The sequence below is a fragment of the Pyxicephalus adspersus genome, chromosome 1 (assembly GCF_032062135.1).
Source record: "Pyxicephalus adspersus chromosome 1, UCB_Pads_2.0, whole genome shotgun sequence".
In the NCBI taxonomy this organism is placed as follows: domain Eukaryota; kingdom Metazoa; phylum Chordata; class Amphibia; order Anura; family Pyxicephalidae; genus Pyxicephalus; species Pyxicephalus adspersus.
Window position 1 is genome coordinate 10089838 of NC_092858.1, and position 20049 is coordinate 10109886.

Sequence of the window (20049 nt, forward strand, 5' to 3'; positions counted from 1 at the left end):
CAACAACTTTGAAACGAATGTAACCATTTATCCTATTGTGTGCTTCTCGTCTTGTGGCAACAGTTTGGTAAAGTCCCTCCACTACTCTACCGTGACTGTGCCCCATATACAAAGCCGGCATCTTAAAGATATGCTTTGATCTGCCTTCACAGCCCTCCACAGTCTGTGGAGTTGAGGTCTCCACAGACCTCAACTCAAATAAACACCTTTGGAATGAATTGTTTTTCTCATTGTGAGCCAGCTCCAAAAATCATTACCTAACCTCGCAAATTCTCTTTTGGTCAATTAGTCACAAATAACCACAGACATCCTCCAATACATTGTGGAAAGACTCCCTAGCAAAGTGGAGGCTATTAAAGCCACATGGAGAGACCACTTCATATTGATGCTCATGGTCTTTCCAGTTCAATGCCCAACTCATAGTTGGAGTGATGGTTAAATGTCTACAAACTTTACTCATTTTCTGGTTTGAAGAATTTTAAAACAAACTGATGGGCTGATTGTAATGTTTGGCGCACCTCCTCTTATCCATCTCAAATTTCGGTTGGACTTTGTGGCTTCTGACATGTAGCGGCCAATAGGAAGAGAAGGGGGTAAGTAGTCACTGGGGAAACTAACCCTGTCTAGTTTTTCCAGTCCTTCAGGGCCAAGTTTTTAAACATTTTCCCTCACTTACTTTCAGAGAATTTCTGCAAACAGGAAATTACAGAACAGAATATCTACACAATAGACACCAACAATAATTGCTATTTTAGTCTGTGTTGCTTCTGGAGATTTTCCTCATTTCCTGTCTGAATATTACGTTATCAACAGAAGAGAATATGGAAAAAATCCCTTTAATGACACACCGGTTAACAGTAGTGTTTGTGTTCGAATTCGGGTTGTCCTTATATTCGACCCGCATATGGCTGTTCAAATTCGGGTAGACCCAACCCGAGTAAAAACGAGATTTGACAGCAAAAATTCAGATAAAAAAAATGTGTTAAAAAAAATAAAACTTAATGTTAAATGAATTTATTAGAGTGGTTGTGTTTATTTTATTTTTTAATTTTTTTTACAGGTTCTACAATGACATGATATTTCTTACTCTGTAACACACTTTCCAGCACAGAAATATTATGATACATTTGTTACATTTTTCTTTTATACGCTGCAAGAAAAATGTAACAAATGTATCATATTACTGTGCGTGTTACAGAGTAAAGCTACGTACACACGTCAGATTTTTATCGCCCGATAATCGACATCGGCCAATTATCGGGCGAAAATCTGCCGTGTGTACAGTCGGTGTCGTCCATCGTCCGGACGACCGACCTGCCGGATCCACGGACGATGGACGACAGCCGATCCTAATGAAAGGGAAGGGGAGAGCGCGCAGCAGGGTGCCGCTCCATCGCTCTCCCCCTCCCCTCTCCATAGAGCATGAACAGTGCTGTATGTACAGCACCGTTCATGCATCGTGCACTCCCTTGTCGTTGGAAAGGATCGTGAAAGATCCTTTCCAACGACAAAAATTGCAAGTGTGTACGCAGCTTTAGAGATACTTGCGGGGCATCTTCTCAATGATTGCGGCTGTGTCTGCAATCATTGAGAAGAGTGTGGGATCCCCGGGACACTAGAGGTTAATTAACCTGTAGTGCCCCGGGGATCGTAGTAGAACTGCAGAGTTTATCTGCAGTTCAGTTCCCACGGTCACATGATCATTTTAATTATATTGTATATCAAAACATGTCTGAAAAGAAACTATGCTCATTAATAATTGCAAAATATTTTGTGTTTTCCTTTTTTTAGATATTTTTTCCAACTGATTTATGGATCATAGCATTTCTTACAGTGGAACTGGTTGTTGGTCAGTGATCCAGAGGTAAGCTTTCAGTTCTCATTTATGTATAAACCTCAATTAACTTTTTTTTTTTCTTTTTCATCAGTTAAAGCTGCCCTCCAGCCTTTAATCTTGCACAGTTGTACAGACTTGTACTGAATTTGCTTACCCTCAATATATTGCACACTGGGACCTTCTTGACCCTGCCTAATTTCTGGCTAATGGACATCCAGCAACATCTAAACCTTGGCTCCCCAGGCTGACTGTCCCTGACCCACTCCTTTAGTTTATTGGGCTTCAGATGTCTCAATAATAGACGCTCAGCATCAGATATAAGCAGCATAACCTAGGTCAGTCTGCATGCAATCCATTTTGTCTAGGAATTCCCATGCCCCAAAACAGACCTCCACCCATCAAGGCTTGATAGTTGCATAGCTGCTTTCAAAAAACGAGCCCACTGCTTGTATAAGGACAAAGGGGAGCATTGAGGAAGGGTGTTGGGATGTCCAAATATACTATGTACATCAGCCTGTGGGCTCCTCTCACTAATCACATTCATCTTTTATTGCATACAAAAGCACAGCGATAACATCTCTTTGGTCTCCTCTGTCCAAAGGTCATTGTTTAAGAAGTCCTGTGTTTTTTTTCAGATTTTCCGCCATGTTTGTTTTAGAGAACCGAGGCTTTCTCTAGGTAACCCTTTCATACATACTCAATCTTTTTGTAATTGTCTTAAACATTTATCATGAAGTGTGTACGCAGCTTTAGAGATACTTGCGGGGCATCTTCTCAATGATTGCGGCTGTGTCTGCAATCGTTGAGAAGAGTGTGGGATCCCCGGGACACCAGAGGTTAATTAACCTGTAGTGCCCCGGGGATCATAGTAGAACTGCAGTGTTTATCTGCAGTTCAGTTCCCACGGTCACATGATCATTTTAATTATATTGTATATCAAAACATGTTTATCTATATTGTATATCCAACTAATTTATGGATCATAGCATTTCTTACAGTGGAACTGGTTGTTGGTCAGTGATCCAGAGGTAAGCTTTCAGTTCTCATTTATGTATATACCTCAATTAACCTTTTTCTTTCTTTTTCATCTGTTAAAGCTGCCCTCCAGCCTTTACTTTAATCTTGCACAGTTGTACAGACTTGTACTGAATTTGCTTACCCTCAATAATTTGCACACTGGGACCTTCTTGACCCTGCCTTATTTCTGGCTAATGGACATCCAGCACCATCTAAACCTTTAGTTTATTGGGCTTCAGATGTCTCAATCATAGACGCTCAGCATCAGATATAAGTATAACCTAGGTCAGTCTGCATGCAATCCATTTTGTCTAGGAATTCCCATGCCCCAAAACAGACCTCCACCCATCAAGGCTTGAAAGTTGCATAGCTGCTTCCAAAAAACGAGCCCACTGCTTGCATAGGGACAAAGGGGAGCATTGAGGAAGGGTTTTGGGATGTCCAAATATGCTATGTACATCAGCCTGTGGGCTCCTCTCACTAATCACATTCATCTTTTATTGCATACAAAAGCACAGCGATAACATCTCCTTTGGTCTCCTCTGTCCAAAGGTCATTGTTTAAGAAGTCCTGTGTTTTTTTTTCAGATTTTCTGTTCCGCCATGTTTGTTTTAGAGAACCGAGGCTTTCTCTAGGTAACCCTTTCATACATACTCAATCTTTTTGTAATTGTCTTAAACATTTATCATGATAATTGGGGCCTGTAAAGTCCACGATGGAGCCTTATTGTTTTCTGCAAGCAGGGAGCGACCTCCAGTACTTTTCAGTAACCACCCAGCTGTTTTTGGGTGGTTAGTGAAAAGTTTGGTCACAATACAGGGGCCACCAGCCACTTACAGCTTCATCCCACCCAGCCTAAAAATATTTCTGGGCAGAATACTGCCACAGTTTGACCTTAGGGTGAATTTGCTGGGATGTCCCCTCCTGGGAAGATTGGCAACTGTCTAGAATGTTTTCCACTTAGATAATCTTCTTCACTGTAAAATGATGGACTTAAAATGGTTTTAAAATGGCCTGAGAACCCTTCCTATATTGGTGGATATAAAAAAAGATATAATATTAATGAAAATGGCCGGATAACAAACTAATGATATGTGCTGCTGGGGAGAGGAGTATTGTAACCAACATGTTGCTTTGCACAAATCACAAATTCTGTTTGGTAAATACTGATTTTGCATTCTTCATATGTCAAGCAGAGCTTTTATCACTGTAAACAAATGACAACAATTACTATAACCTTATTTCCTGCGATGCAATTACTTATAGTAACACCCGCCCCCGAACCAGTTCTGTAAATATCTTCCTGCAGTTCTGGATTTTCACTTAAGTTTCTTTAGAAAGGAAATGTTGTACAAATGAGCCATTCCTCTTCTGTGACAATCAGGCACTTGAGCTGAAAGGCGTTTAGGTTTGGTGTTTCCTTATTTCACGGTGCTGATAAAAGTTATTCTCACACATGTGTGTACATGACTGTAGATGTTGCCATTTCTGAAGACGAAGATTATTTGTTTATTTTTGTTACTTTGATTGTTCTATTGTATAGGTATGAGTTTATTTTTACGCATGGTCTATTTGTGGCTTTCTGTAACAACCCGGGGATACATGAACATTATTCATCTTCAAAAGTAACTGTAGTGTATTTAAAATAACTGTACATTGAGTTATTATTGTGACATTTTTTAAAACTTCCTTCAAAGTGCATCTTTGAGGGGATTTCCCAGACATCTTTAAATACTTACACATTCCATTAAATATCTTAAAAACACAATTTACAAAAAAAATAAAAGAATATCTAAAACCCAGACCATTCAATCAATTTGAAATAAAAATGAAAATCAATTTTTTGTTCCCAGTAGAACAAACAATAAAGCTCCATTCTTGATGCATTTCACCGATCAGGTTTCATCCGCAAAAGAACTTTATTTGGGGGCCTTCATGAATAATTTCAATTGTAACTGTGAACTAGGGATAAATGAGAATGCCTCTGGCATTTTTGCGAAAATTTCCTTGAGCTACCAACGGTTCCGCAAATTTTCCCGAAACCATCGGAAGAGGAAATTAAAACAGGAAGATTCATCCTGTTTGCGATCCCCGGGGCACTAGAGGTTAATTAACCTCTAGTGCCTTGGAGATTGCACACTCTTTTCAATGAATGCAGCCACATTAGAGGTAAATTAACCTCTAATGCCCGGGGATCGCAGAGGATTTCCAGGGCTGCATAATGCTGTTCTTGCCTACATTTTCGTAGGCCGCAAGATCGAACTTAATATTCTCGTTCGCTCATCCTGACTGTGAACACAGAGTAAAGAAGGAGCGAAGGAACCGACTGGGGGTGGTACAGTTATATTGATTCCATCGTTGGAGTTGGATACCCCCTTATCAGAATTAATTACCAAAGTGTGTAACCAAAGTGTGCAAAGAAAACATCCGCCACACCATTACACCACCACCACCCTCAACCGTTTATAAAAGGCAGGATGGATCCAAGCTTTCTTATTGATGATTCTAAACCATCTGAATGTCATAACTGTAATCAAGACTTTTCAGACTAAGCAAAATTTCCCCAATATTCTCTTGTCCAATTTTGGTGTACCTGTGCAAATTGTAGCATTCGTGTGTCTGTTCTCAGGTGACTGGAGTGGCAGCCTGTGTGGTCCTGGTGCTGTAGCCCCTCTGCTTCAAACTTTGACATCTTGTGCGTTTAAAGATACTCTTCTGAGGTGTAATGAGTGGTTATTTGAGTACTGTTGCCTTTCCAATCAGTCCAAACAGTCTGGTCATTGACCGTTGGCATCAGCAAGGCATTTTCACCCACAGAACTGCCAATCACTGGATAGGTACCCTTTTCTCAGCTCATTCCCTATAAACTCAAGCGATGGTTGTGCCTGAAAATCCCAGCAGATCAGCAGTTGCTGAAGTACTTGGACCAGCCCACCCAGCACCAGGGATGTATTGGTAGAGAAGAAGAGGGGGCATGGTACTATCTATGGCGAGCACACATCATTGCAATGTATTTTTGCCTGACCCACTACACCCCTGCCTATGTGTCACTCAAAGGAGAAGAAACTTCCCCCAAAGTGACATCATGATACCAGAACCCGCCCACTATCCCATCACAGGCTCAGCATGGGTGGGTTATGTCCAGAGAGCCAACCCGCCAACCTCCCTGAGCCTGCAATTCAATAAGGGAGATGTGGTCCATGGAACCACCATAGAATTCTTTGCAAAATATTGGGCACGCATGCCCATTCCCGCCCCACTACACCTCTGCCCAGCACCAAAAACCACACCATGTTCAAACTTATTTAACCCCCTTGGCAGTATTCCAGGTGTGGCTCGGGGTAAAAAAAAAAACATGCACAGAGTAGAAAAAAACAATTAAAAAAAACACTTACCTTGTCCCATCGCGTCCTCCGGCATCCTGCCCGACCGGTCTCCTCGGGCAGCATCCTATTCTCTTAGATCTTCAGCTGGCGAGTGCAATGACATTCCCTGGGGTTTCCCAGGGACGTCGGTGTGTGCGGGTGTAGCGGCGGGAAATTCAAATAATTTTTTATTGGATTCAATACAAAATACCCCGAGACCAGTACAAAGAATATGTGTTGGGTTCTGGTCTTGACTGAAGAAATTACTTTATTTGGAGGTCTTGCTTGGATGAAGCCCTAATCTGTTAACCCTCATGGGTGGTTTATAGCTACCTACAATTAGTGCAGATCCCCTTCTGATGTTATTGCCATAGGTCCCCTGGACCCTTTTCCCCCAGTAATTTAGATGATGTTCAGGGGCTTTGCTACTAACTATATTTTAACATAAAAACTACATGGTTTATAAATCACAGTCCTTTGGTTACACCATGCATGTTCAGGGGCTTTGCAATTAACTTTGCGAAAAGTTTTTTAAGTTCTCTTTATATCGGCATGCATCATTTTTTTTTTTTTTCAATACCCTTTGCCACCTAAAAAATTCAAATTATGCCTAAAAAATATAAGACTATTGCAACAAGACCTTGAAATAAAGTTGGTTGCTGAAATAAACATTAGAAAGGATTGGCATTTGGTTCTTTGTCTAACAACCACCAGCCAATGGCAGTACTATCCAATATGTACCCTAGCATTCGGCCGTATTTTTGGCCAGGTAGTAGCCATGACTTTACTGCACCTTCCCAGAAGCCTGGTAAATGTTTAAAATTAAATTATAGCAGGGGAGCTTGTAGAGAATGGGCCTTTAAATTGCATGGAAGGTCTACTTTAATTTTTATGTGCTGTAACATCATGTGCTGCAATAACAGTGGAGCTTGCTGCATGTCGAGTGCCCATTATTTATATATTATGCTCTGTCCATAGACATACATGCACAATGATTTCATTATTTTGTAATGTCATCATCATGTGTGTATTTCATTCAGTGGCAAAGGTTAGATGATCCCTTTACCACTACTTTATGAACAACATCAGCAATGACTGATATCATTCCTGACATTGGCTACACTCTTCTGTAAAAGATCATCCAATGTTGGGCCTGACTTGATCCTGAACACAGGCACTGCCACTCAAAAAGCGGAACAGCTGTGATTCGATTTGGAATATACTTTATTTGAGGTTGTTTACCCCCTATTGTATACATCCCTTTTTAAGTTATCCATGTACAAACAGATCTTTTAGATTTCTACTTATTTTGTACATTACACTGGAGTTACCTGGTAGACCAATATCATTAAAGGTCATTATTTCCTCAAATATTGAAAATCTAGGAAAACCAGTTGGTGTGTACCTATGTGTTTTGGCACCATAAGTAAGGAAGCATGCTGGCTCGTTGGTTAGCACTCCGGCCTATGCAGCACTGGGTCCAAGGTTCGAATCCCAGCCAGGACATTATCTGCATGGAGTTTGCAGGTTCTCCCCATGTTTGTGTGGGTTTCCTCTGGGTTCCTCCCACATTCCAAAAACATGCAGTTAGGTTAATTGGCTTCCCCCCAAAAATGACCATAGACTGTATTAATGACATATGACTATGGTAGGGACATTAGATTGTGAGCTCCTTTGAGGGACAGCTAGTGACATGGCTATGGACTTTGTACAGCGCTGCACAATATGTTGGTGTTATATAAATACTGTATGATAATAATAATAATAATAATAATAAAGGAACACTCACCCAGTGGTCTGCTTGTCTCCACATTTGGTCACCTCCTTATCACATGAGATGTGGGCTAATGTGATGATGAAATAACCCTGAATTTCAGTGAATGTTCTAATTTTGGATGTTGCCTTCCATTGAACAATAAGTGATGCTGAATTTGAAAATCTGTAGGAAAAATGATAAAAGGCACACATATGAGGGGTGATAGCTGTACTAAATTAATTAGATGATTGCCATATAGTGCACAATAAAACGGTGGCTATCGTTTGATGGCAATTCCATGTTAAATTTAAAATTAGAAGATTCATGTATCATTAATCATGACAATGCGCATGGATGAAGATAGGATTGATGCATTAAATGGCTACAGAAATGGGTTATTTATCAAAGTGGGCCATAGTGGAAACGGTTATAACTCCCGTTACTCTCATTAGATTGAATCCTTAACAACAAGATTAAAATCCATCATATGTAGCTTTCATTATGTTTTCTTAGGACGCCATTGCTGGCACATGCACATAACAATTTGTTCCAAGGATCATGGATCATTAATATAAATCATAGAATATAGAAAATGGAACAAGGTTTTCCTAATAAATTTAACATAACCACATATATTAACAAAATAACAATAACAATTATTGTTAATATATGTATATGTTAATATGTATATTAACATATACATATATTAACAATATATAACAAACTATATTTGATTGTTTGGAAGTCGTGATATTGTTGATTATATCAGTGCCAACTGTGGACTATAAAACATATTCCATTGCTGGTTATTGGCATCCATTTATTAGATTAATTTGTTTTTTTTTTGTTTTTTTTTAATAAATTTTCTTAAAAGCAGAATGAACAGTATACTATTTCTTTTTTTAATATTGTGTAAATTATAATTGGAGAGTTAAGTCACTGTTATTAGATCCATATCTGGTAGTGTATCAAATTATGGTTTGTCATAAAAGAATAAAAGAAAAATCATATAAAGGGAACATCTTCTTTTCAGTGGGTTTCTCTTACTTTGTAGTTGTGTCTCCAATGCAGAAAGCAGAATCCAAAAAATGACCAAATATTTTAACCCTTCCCCGCGTTATTTGGCTATAAGGTAATCTTTGGGAGTGTGAAGTATTCATAGATATGTTTTATTACACATTGCTGTCATTTTCGGTGTTTCATACACTGAGGGTTGGAAGAGGAAGTGGTTTAAAGTTTAAAAAATGATGGGAGATAATGGGGAAGCCATGTTGCAATGCTTTCAGCCATTCATCTGCCACTAATGAATGAGATTTGAGTATTTAGCGACTTTACACACAGATGTGTTACATAGCCATATACCAACCCCAAGTTTTTGTAATAACGCCAATCCCTTGCTAAAGAAAAGTTTCATTGAATTGCAATGTGTTGCCAAATACTACAACACAAATAGCACATTTTGAAACTGGCATGTGGAACGGTTACATTGGTTTAGAGCAAGCCTGCCCTCCCCATGCAGGCAGGAGTCATAGAGTAGTAAGGGGAAATGTTTAGCAGCTTCAGGATATATTACCTAATATTAATATTATTATTATTATTATTTTTATATAATATTATTAATATAATTTTATGTAATCATGGTGGAAAAGATCCATAGTAAACTGGTTATAAGAGGGAAACAAAATCATCAGACCATTTAGAAGTGAGTTAGGCATTTTTTGCTGTTTGTAATTTTGCACTTTGCTGTGGCCATTACAAGAGGTCCCAAGATCCTTGTTGTTTTTTCCTTGGGTGAGGGGGTCCAGTCCACCATGAGCATTTGTAATGAATCACCACTCGTGTTCTTATACTACAACTATTGACTTATAGTTAAGTACTGTGCTGATATTTACTTGTATTCTCTTCCTGCTAAAGCAGGGATGTTGGGCTGTCCCAACACCATAAAAATCGAATAACTTGAAGGTGTAGAGATGTAAAGGGCAATCACCCCAAAATAATACAGGTCAGCTGACTTCAACCTCCTGATCATGTACAAACAAAACTCTAATATTTCCAATTTCTGTGCATCTGATGTGTGGGTGTTCTTGGCAAAGCGAATTTTCACTGCATGCTCTAAATTCCCCTGCAGGGTGAAAATTTATTTTGGTACATGAACACCCTAATTTCATTTCTTAAACCAGCCACATTGTATCAAAATTACTTCCAATTACCTCAATATGAAGAATCAACACATGATAGGTGGGGGGACATAAAAATGTCAAACATATGCAAATTATGTACTTTAAATGTAAAAATATGCAAACAACAACCTAGGACTAAGTGACACCAAACTCAATTGTTTCCAATAATAAAATAGTTTTTCTTTTCTACATTTTAATTTATTATTCACTTTGTGGATGAGTTTGAAGGAATGTAGATAACAGTATGGTAATACTGCCATCTAGTGTAACATATAAGTACTGCAAGTACAGGCAGATACTGGTAAAGAATAGCAACCAAATAGGACTTACTAAACATTTATTTATTTCTTTAGGTTTGGACTTCAGCATATAGATTATACATACCGACACAGCTCCAAAATAAATGTATATGACGTAACTTTTTCCATTATTTCCATTTCTAGCCATCGGGTGGAGCACGTGGCCCCTGTATGGGGGAGAGTATGTGTGTTAAGTATTTTGTAACACTTGTGTTTTTTTGTTTTCTTCCAGATTTTTAATGTGACAATGTGATCTCATCTGAGACCCTCAAGCATGGATAACATCACATCTGTTGCCACCGGGAAGAATTCTTGCACCTTCCACGAGGAGTTTAAGCAAATTCTGCTCCCAGTTGTCTATTCTGTTGTGTTCGTTTTCGGTCTACCACTCAACTTCATTGTCATCCTTCAAGTATGGCTGTCAAGAAAGGCTTTGACCCGCACAGCCATCTACACCCTGAACTTGGCCATGGCAGATTTGTTCTATGTGTGTTCACTTCCACTTCTCATCTATAACTACATCCAACATGACTACTGGCCCTTTGGGGACTTCACATGCCGGTTTGTCCGATTCCAATTTTATACAAACCTACACGGGAGCATTATGTTCCTCACCTGCATGAGCTTCCAAAGATACATGGGCATCTGTTACCCATTATCTGTGTGGCACAAGAAGAGGGGCAAGAAATTCACATGGGTGGTATGTGGGGTGGTTTGGTTCATCGTCATTGTCCAATGTATCCCAACATTTTTGTTTACATCCACCGGAACTCAGAGGAACAGAACGGTCTGTTATGACTTGAGTCCCCCAGCCCTCTCCTCCAGATATTTTCCCTATGGAATCACATTGACTATCACCGGGTTTTTAATCCCATTCATCGCAATTTTGTCTTGCTACTGCGCCATGACCAAGATCCTCTGCCAGAAAGATGACCTTGCCGATTTAGCAGTTCGTAGGAAAAAGGACAAAGCCATCCGAATGATCATCATTGTGGTTTTGGTGTTTGCCATAAGCTTTTTCCCATTTCACCTAACCAAAACCATATATTTGGTGGTGCGTTCCAGGCATGGAGTTCCTTGCTTGGTCTTGCAGACGTTCGCCATAGTTTATAAATGCACCAGGCCATTCGCCAGCATGAATAGCGTCTTGGACCCCATCTTGTTCTATTTTACACAGCAGAAATTTCGGCAGAGCACTAGGACATTGGTGAAAAGAGTCACCCACAAGTGGAAGAGTGATACCAGCACCAAGCCACCACAATGACCATCACACCTGGAAGCCTTGTACGCTACAGGCAAAACTCTTCCAAATATTCATAAACTGGAAAATCTCATAAAGTATGAGAACCTTTAGGGATGTACATGTTTTCCTGCAAAACTGATGACATTGTCTATTCTTTTGACTTTATCTTCTAATGTCCTGAGATTTGTTTGGGATAAACCATAAACCAGGACACGTGGCATAAACAAGTTCCAATGACTGGTGTACTTAGTTGAGTGAACGCTTGCACATAGATAGCTGCAAGTTAAACAAGCCATTTAAAAATAATTTTGTACAGAATTTTAACCAGGAATTGTTGTAATTTAATTATTTTATTGCATTGTTTGTTTTTTCTTTTTGGGAAGGCGACATGAATAGAATTAGAATAATTCTTCCCCTTGTGACAAATTGGCCCAGCCAAGGAAATATGCTGATATGGTCCCCCATCTCCCCATCCAGCCTGCCATGTCCTGACTCTTCCAGTAGACTCTAGTAGTTCTTTTTCAGCCACTTCCCATTCTAATGTAGAAATCTCTGCCTCCTGTTTGTTTCCTGCAGAAGCTTTTAGACCAATGGAAGTTCCATTGGACGCTAACGGGAGCTCCATAGAACCTTCAAATGTGATAGGCTGAATAAGTTTAATTCAATATTAAATCTTTAGTACAAGTTCTGCCATTCTATATTAAATACTGCAACCCTCTATCAGCCACCAACAGAAGTGTTTACATAGAAGAGGCAGCAAGAATGGAGGCAGTTCGAGTGGATGGGGCAGGTGTAGTTACAATTGTTAAAAAGTAAGTACACTCCTAGAAATTTTTGACCTGTTTCACCTAAAAATAGGCAAGCATTGGATATTCATTCGAACAGTGCCTGCAGATAAAGTTAATATACTATAATTTGCATTGCCTCCTGTTTTTACCATTGGCTTGGGGACATTTTTGACCACACATGCAAAAATTTTTATACTTTGACCAGCCAGTTCTGGCTTTTTAAGTGGCAGTTTTTAAGTGGAATTTTAAATCTTTTATCAGACTCATAGCCATCTGCTTTCTGAAAGTCTTAGAGGCTCTTTTGATCTTGCATGAGGCTACCATGCATGTAAAATACATTGAGGCGTAAATAAGATTCTATTCCTTAAAAGGTTCTCTTGAGAACACACAATTTTAACTCCATGGATTTTGAAAGTGGTTTTAAATATAGGGGTGTACTTACTTTATCCATATGACAAATCTGCATTTTTAATAATTTAGATTATACCACATTCATCCTGTCTTTATCTTGTCAATTGCATTGATCATCACTTGTTCCCATGTATGTCACCTAGATATGCAGGTATTGTTTTAATGAAGATATAATGATGTTAAAATATGAAGACAATATCAATGGGGTGTACTTATTTTTCTACTATTTACTCGACTGTATGTTATATTGCCATGTAAAGTAGCTGTTTCCATTTCGTTTTTTGACATGGAGGCCATTAGTGACATAAAGGAAGAAGGTGCAATCGTCCTTTTATATGTAGTATTGGATTTTTATAATTACCAGACAGTATTGAACGCACATCTTACACAAGAACAATAGCTGAAGCTTTGTACCGAGGCTGTGTTGTATTGTATCAGAACTTTCCAAGCCAACAGAGCGGCCTCAGTGATATTTCATTATCCTGTCCAAATGCCCACAGATACAATTCTTCAAACTTTTCTTATCCTTATGGGTAAAATGATCACCACAGACCCCAGTAGTATATTGAGAAGGCATCCCTTGAAAATTATCCTGTAGGACTTAGTAGCTTTTGGCTTCTTATTCTCAATTTCTTTTTCCCAATGTCTCATGATAACCTCATGTGTATTGTTGTATTAAGTTTTTTTGCAGAGAACATTAGAACTGTTTATGGATTCATGTTGTATTTGAAGTTTCTTTTACCCAAGGAAGTTGCATGAACTCTGCTGACCATTGTCTTAATGTTTCCTGTGATATTTGAGGAAGTTTCACAAATGGTCCTGGGCCCTACTCCCCATTGGCCATGCCTTGAAAAGCTTAAGCAGAAGCGTTTTCAAAAGGGATCCTAATAACCAACTCCGTGAAATCTCTTCAGACACCATAAAAGTTTACAAGGGAAGTAAGGTGCAAGCACCCGAAATGGTGGCAAGGTCCTTATGGCATTAGACATCTATCCTAGGCACAATGGGTCGGATTTATTAATGCTCTGCATCTATCATGATTGACTATCATGAGTGAACGCGGCTGATCCAGCAAACCAGGAATGGATTCCTTGGAATCATTTGCAATTGGTAAATGTTTTCAGCCTTGGACCAAATTGATATCAGGTTTGCTGGATCATCCAGGTTATCACACGATAGTCCCCAATTCTCCAGCCATGGAGAGCTTTAATAAATTAGGCCCATAGTGTCATTAATTTAGAGCCCACTGGGTCAGGCTTACATTGGTTTGGTGCCCCAAAGGTCAATGTGTCATTGTACTGAAGATCTGAGGGGTATTAGCGGAAACCAATTGCTTTAAACACGTACACATTGAATTAGACGATTACAATTTAGAATGTTGTTGAAGGGAGAAGGGTGCAAAATACAAATGTGCAGAAAGACATTCAAATTTTTAAAGTGTGTAAAAAAAAAAAAAAAAAAAAAAAAAAAAAAGAACATTCATGTTTTATGTTTATTATAACATAATAGGGTTAAAGCACATTTCTTTTTTTTTCCTGTTCCTATTTTATGGAAATGTCTTAAATGCTTTACGGTTGAGCTTGCTTGATAAGCTGTTTGGTACTGGGGAGCAACACCGAGTGGAGAAAAATTATCAGTTCTGGACACAATGGTCATCCACAAGGAAGGGTCATGGGGCCCAGGGAATGTGCATTGGACCAAGCCACAACTTTCATGCTTCTACAGTAAATTCGGAAATAACACAATTGGTCTGAGCTGTGACCCTGTCTGTCCATTCACAAGGGATGACACATTTAGGGATTGGACAATTGGATGGAGAGGGATCCCTACCAGTGATAGGGATACTTCTTCTGTGCCTATTGTAATCCTTATCAATGTTTCCTTGTCTATGGGTCCATTTTCTCTTAATTCATTTCTGGTTCTGAAGGATTGCTATGTACAATGCAAAGAATGCCTTCTCTACTGGAATGGGTCCAATGAAGCATCGTTTGATTTTTTTGTCTATTTTGGATAATTCAATGCCTGCAGAATAAAATATAAATACGATTGTTTTACATTCCGTGTATAGTGTGTAGCACTTATATGTGTATATATAGCACTTTTTAATGTGTCTTAAACACATTGGTGTGGAATCTTGAGATGAAGGATTATGACAAATTGATGTCAAATATTCAATATGCATAGGAAGGCAATTTTTTTTTTAAAGTTTTGAAAAGAGTAGAGAAAAGTTCGAACTTCTTTAAGATTTCCTAATTGCTCTCCTATTAGGAAGATTGACCCCCTTTATTTGTCCAGGGCAAGAAAAGGAAAGGCAGCACTTTTGATTTGCCGATCAAAAGGAAATAAAGTAGAAATCTTTTTTTGTGTGATAGTGACAGCTAAGATGAGATCTACTTCTCTTTTTTTCTTCCTACTTCTTCTTTTTGTCGTATCTGCAGTACAGAAAGTGAAGGAAAATCTACAAATTGCAACACAAATGTCAAGGATCTTAACTATTTCCTACGATGTCCAGAAAAATTATAGGGAATATTTAAACACTGCTCTAAAGGATTAAAGCAGAACTAAAGTGAAAATAAAAAAATCACACTTAAATTTAATCCTGCAGATCCCTCAAAGTCATTGGACCTCGATCTGGTCCCGCACCGTCCTGGAATTCTTTTCCACCCTGGTGCTGAGGGGGCACCGCCATTTTCTGTCTTTTTTTTCTGTTCCTCTTGTTACGTCACCCAATCTCGCACTGCACAGGTGCAAGATTGGGTAACGTAGCCGCTCTAAAGAGGAAAAAAAAGAGAACCGATCTCACTGTGCATGCATGACATCGGCATCTCTTACCCCTTAGTGGAAAAAGGCCCCTTCTGCACATACTTGAAATAGCGCATGCGTAGAAGGCGCAGCCAGGAGTCTCCTGGGATGTGTGATGTAGGTATCCCGGGAGTGGGGATGAGCAAGAATGCCTCTGACATTCTCGCCAAAATTTCCCCAAACTTCTGATGAACTGATTTCTCAAATTCCATTGAAGGTTCCCACGCTCCCTCAGTTGATACGTGCCACGCTCCCCGGGTTGTACTTGAGTGCCTCCAATCAGCTGTGACTGCAGGCGAGTTCCAGATGACCTCTCAATGGGGATTCTCCATTGGGAGTTCATCTGAGTTCAGTTCTCACAGTCACCAGGCTCTACTTATCATTGATAAGTACAGCCTAGTGACCGTGGGAACTGCGGTCACAGCTGATTTGAGGCACGCGAGTGCCTCCAATCAGTTGTCACTGCAGGCAAACTTTCAATGGAGTTTCTCTATTGAGAGTTCATCTGAGTTCAGTTCCCACGGTCACGAGGCTGATAAGTACAGCCCGGGGAGCGTGGAAACTTACAGTCACAGCTGATTGGAGGCACGCGAGTGTAGATTCCATGAACTGTCATATTTATGCAAATGTTTCATAGTGAACAGTTCCCTCTTGTAGATTGACCCCAAGTTTATAAGTAAAAATTTGTTAATTATCATTTGGGCATAAAAGACATTTCAAAATATTTAGGAAGTATAATAAAACAACAATGATGACAAATATTAACAAAGTTATGGGCATCGTGCAGGACTTGACCAGTGAGGGGATAACTAGCGGGTGAATATATGAAATCAGCAGGAGACACAGATCTACAGAATGAAAGATCCAGAAGTAAAGTGATCTTGGCACCGCAGGTCCCAGGTACAGCTTTCATTCCAGCAAGGAGAACAGTGATCAGCATAGTAGGGGGATCACCAAATCTCCTAGATGAACAGAAAAAAGCAGCAGTGCCTGAGATCTTACAGCATCGGCCCCACAAGTATAACTGTACTCTATAATCGTACTGGACCCGGGAGCAAATGCTCTGCTACCCCAAGCCTAATTCTCCCCGATAATGATGATATTGCTGCAATTGTTATCAAGTATTAAAAGTCCAACAGCTAAGGGCTGTATGTCTGCCTGACCTTAGAAACCAATGACCAATCCCAGTGTGTGGGTTTTGTAGTTTCTCAAGAGCTTTTAGCATTCCCAATGAACATGATGCAAACCAAACATTTCTAATATAAAGTTCAGAAGCCAGAGCTTCAGACTTCTGATGCCCATATTGACCCAATAGCTTCATTTTCCGGTTCCCAGTGATGGGTGATTGGGAAAATCTTCCTTTTCAGCCATGGTGCACACAGTGATGTATAAAATATACACACACATATTTGAATCACATCAGCCTATGTTGTATGTAACATCATATATGTAATAATAGGTATGAGTTGCCACAAAGGACCCGTCATTGTCATTACATTGTAATTATGTTTTATATGAATGTTATAACTGTGTGATATTAGTACCGTGTACAATCGTAATCTGAAAGTAATGAAGTAAATTCTGTGATGCAAACCGTAAAATGTGAAATAGAGTTTATATGATAGATTGTATGTTCTTAAATAAATAACACAAAAAACAACAACTGGGTGTATTATTATCCATCTCGCATCATAATGCTATGATAACTTCATATAAACTGGTCTCCAGATAGTTAACGTTTATGTACTGTATAGCCAAAGCTTTATTCTGGTTTTAAAAAGAATCGGGAGGGATTAGATCCCATCCATTATCCTTTGGGGAAATATACAGTACCATAAATAGACAAAGGAAAGCTGGGGTTTACTAAATCAGCATGTCTAGATATATTTATAGATATAGGATTGAGTAGATATATTAGGTAACAAGAGAGTCAATTACAGTATTATTAATTAGTCATGTCCCATTCAAATTTCATGGTAAATGAGACCATATAACTAGACAGAAGAGTTCCTAGATTCATTTAAAGTGCCCCAACCCGTTTCACCTTCGGGCTTCTTCAGGGGATTAGTTGAGAAAGTTAAAACATAATAGTTGAAAAGGATTATTCACAGGGATAATTCCTTATAGGTAAAATCAAATAATAGTCCCGATGCCTTTAGAGTGCAGTGGGCACCATTATCAGGTTAGAAGAGAGTCTGTGACAGCCAGAAATTTACAGTACCTTCAATTCCCAAAGGAAGAGGAACAGGTTTTCATTGAGGATATCTCTGTACCTTGTTACATTCAGCTTTCCCTCAACCCTGACCATTTCTCACTGCCGAAAAAACACCCCCACCGCATGATGCTGCCACCACCATGCTTCACTGTTGGGATGGTATTGGGCAGTTGATGAGCAGTCCCTGGTTTCCTCCATTGAGACCAAACAGTTTAATCAGACCAAAGACTCTTCCTCACAGATGCATTTTGGCAAACTCCAACCAGGAGTCTTGTAGAAGAGAGGCTTTCGTCTAATACAAACAAATATTGCAGTTACAGGCGATCTCTTTGCTGCTGAATACAGGCAGACAGGGCCTCACCATGCTGGCCGATTGCGTGATATGGAGGTGGGGGTGGGGGGTACACAGCCTGTCTATGCTGAACTGCCTGGAAATCCCTTATCTACTAACACAACATTCACAGAAATTGGCCAAAGTAATCTGTTTTCCCAGATAAGTAACTGGACGTAAAGTTATGTACACACATCAGATGATTCTCTTCCGATACGAACATTCTGGCTATTCTCGGGTGAGAATCTGACTTGTATACAGCGGTCACCTGACATCATTCATGGATATGTCTTGATGGATCCACGAGAACCCGATGATGAACAATTGCAATACAATAAAAGGGAGAAGAGCACAGCGGGGTGCCGCTAACTCATTCTTCTCCCCACTCCCCTCTCCATAGAACAGAACCGGCGCTGTATGTACAATGCTCATTCATTCCTCTTGTAACCGGAAACAATCCTGAAAGAACGTTTCCAGTGACAAAAATTGAACACGTGTATGCAGCCTAAGGAGTCGCACCTTCATTTATCCTTTCATTATTATTTTCTTATATTTATAAAGCGCTAATATATATTGCAGGGATGTACAATGAATAACGGAGGGTACAAATGAAACATTTACAAAGAAATCCAGGTGAAGGGGACTCTGCCCCAATGAGCTCACAATCTACAAGATAGGAAATGTAGAGTATGAGAGGTGCAGGAATTATGATTGCTCGGTAATAACTGATTTCCACAAAAAAATGGGTGGATATTAAATGGAAAATGGGTGGATATTAGGTTTTAAACATAGAGACATGGCTTATATATAAATATATATAGTAGGGAACTCTAAGATCACATATCAGATCTCAATAAGTTGAAAATCTATATTGATCAAAGATTGTGTTATTCATTTTGAACAAATAATGCAAAAACTATTTATTGAAAATTAAAAATCATTAAACTAATGAAGTTTGATTCACATCACACTGATAATTAACATCAAAAACAGAAATTACAGAATGGTTGAGCCTGTGTGAATTTTATTACAACTGATAATAGGGCTCAGTACTGAACCTGGCACCAAACCTGACAAATATATTGTTCTATGTGTCAGGCTGTGAGCACAGTTCCCATTAGACAAGGGTGTCAAACTCAAATACACAGTGGGCCAAAATTAAAAAACTTAGACAAAGTCACGGGCCAAACTTGAAACTGAAATAGCACCACTACTACAATTCCCTGCCTTATAAAACAGTCCAATGCAGGGCCACGCATAGGCAGGGAGCCCGCTGGTCTATAGACGCGAGTGATGCCGGGAATTGTAGTAGCAGCGCTATTTCAATGCAGTGGCGGGCCAACTGCAATTCATATTTAGGATTCCTTTGGGACCAAAAAAAGGACGTTGCGGGTCAGATTTGGCCCGTGAGACAGAGTTTGACACCCCTGCCATTAGAGGACATTGAAACCACTTGCCACCCTACTTGACATTTTGCTCAGAAACCAGCAGACAAGTAGCCCACTGGAGGTCATCTTGTAGAATTCTGTTGATCTCACCCTGACTTTCCTTAGGGTTCTTCCAGAGGTTGCTGGGGGTTCCTTGAAGAATGAGCAATTTGTGACTCTCAGGTCATTTTAAGTGACACCAATGATCTTTTTTTGCTATCTGTAAAAGTGGCATTTTTCCCCACTGAACATCATAATAAAATACGGTGGGCTGTGGATATAGAATTTATAGAAGGGGTTTCCTGAAGACCTGAAAGTTATTTCAAGGGTTCCCCCATATAATAAAGATTAAGAAACACTGATCTAACTTCAATACCA

General features: G+C 39.4%; 1 protein-coding gene and 1 long non-coding RNA gene across 7 annotated transcripts in view; one reads left to right on the forward strand and one right to left on the reverse strand.

The window, feature by feature from the left end:
* The window catches only part of P2RY6 (pyrimidinergic receptor P2Y6), a 56803-nt gene extending 42431 nt beyond the window's left edge, over positions 1–14372 (forward strand). For 2 of the 5 annotated variants that reach the window (XM_072402053.1, XM_072402080.1), the window contains 2 exons: positions 1792–1864; positions 10687–14372. In XM_072402053.1, the coding sequence (XP_072258154.1) occupies positions 10729–11718 (990 nt within the window). In that variant the 5' untranslated portion in view covers positions 1792–1864; positions 10687–10728 and the 3' untranslated portion in view covers positions 11719–14372. Of the gene's footprint in view, positions 1–1791; positions 1865–2800; positions 2866–10686 lie in introns of those variants that run through there. The other 3 variants (XM_072402061.1, XM_072402089.1, XM_072402069.1) reach the window with 2 other exon arrangements.
* The window catches only part of LOC140324312 (uncharacterized), a 29067-nt gene extending 10793 nt beyond the window's left edge, over positions 1–18274 (reverse strand). For both annotated transcript variants that reach the window (XR_011919520.1, XR_011919521.1), the window contains exons 1-2: positions 17920–18274; positions 8009–8158 (exon numbers count right to left, since the gene is read on the reverse strand). This is a non-coding gene — a long non-coding RNA (uncharacterized lncRNA). The remainder of the gene's footprint in view (positions 1–8008; positions 8159–17919) is intronic.
* Between the last annotated feature and the right edge of the window lie 1775 nt (positions 18275–20049).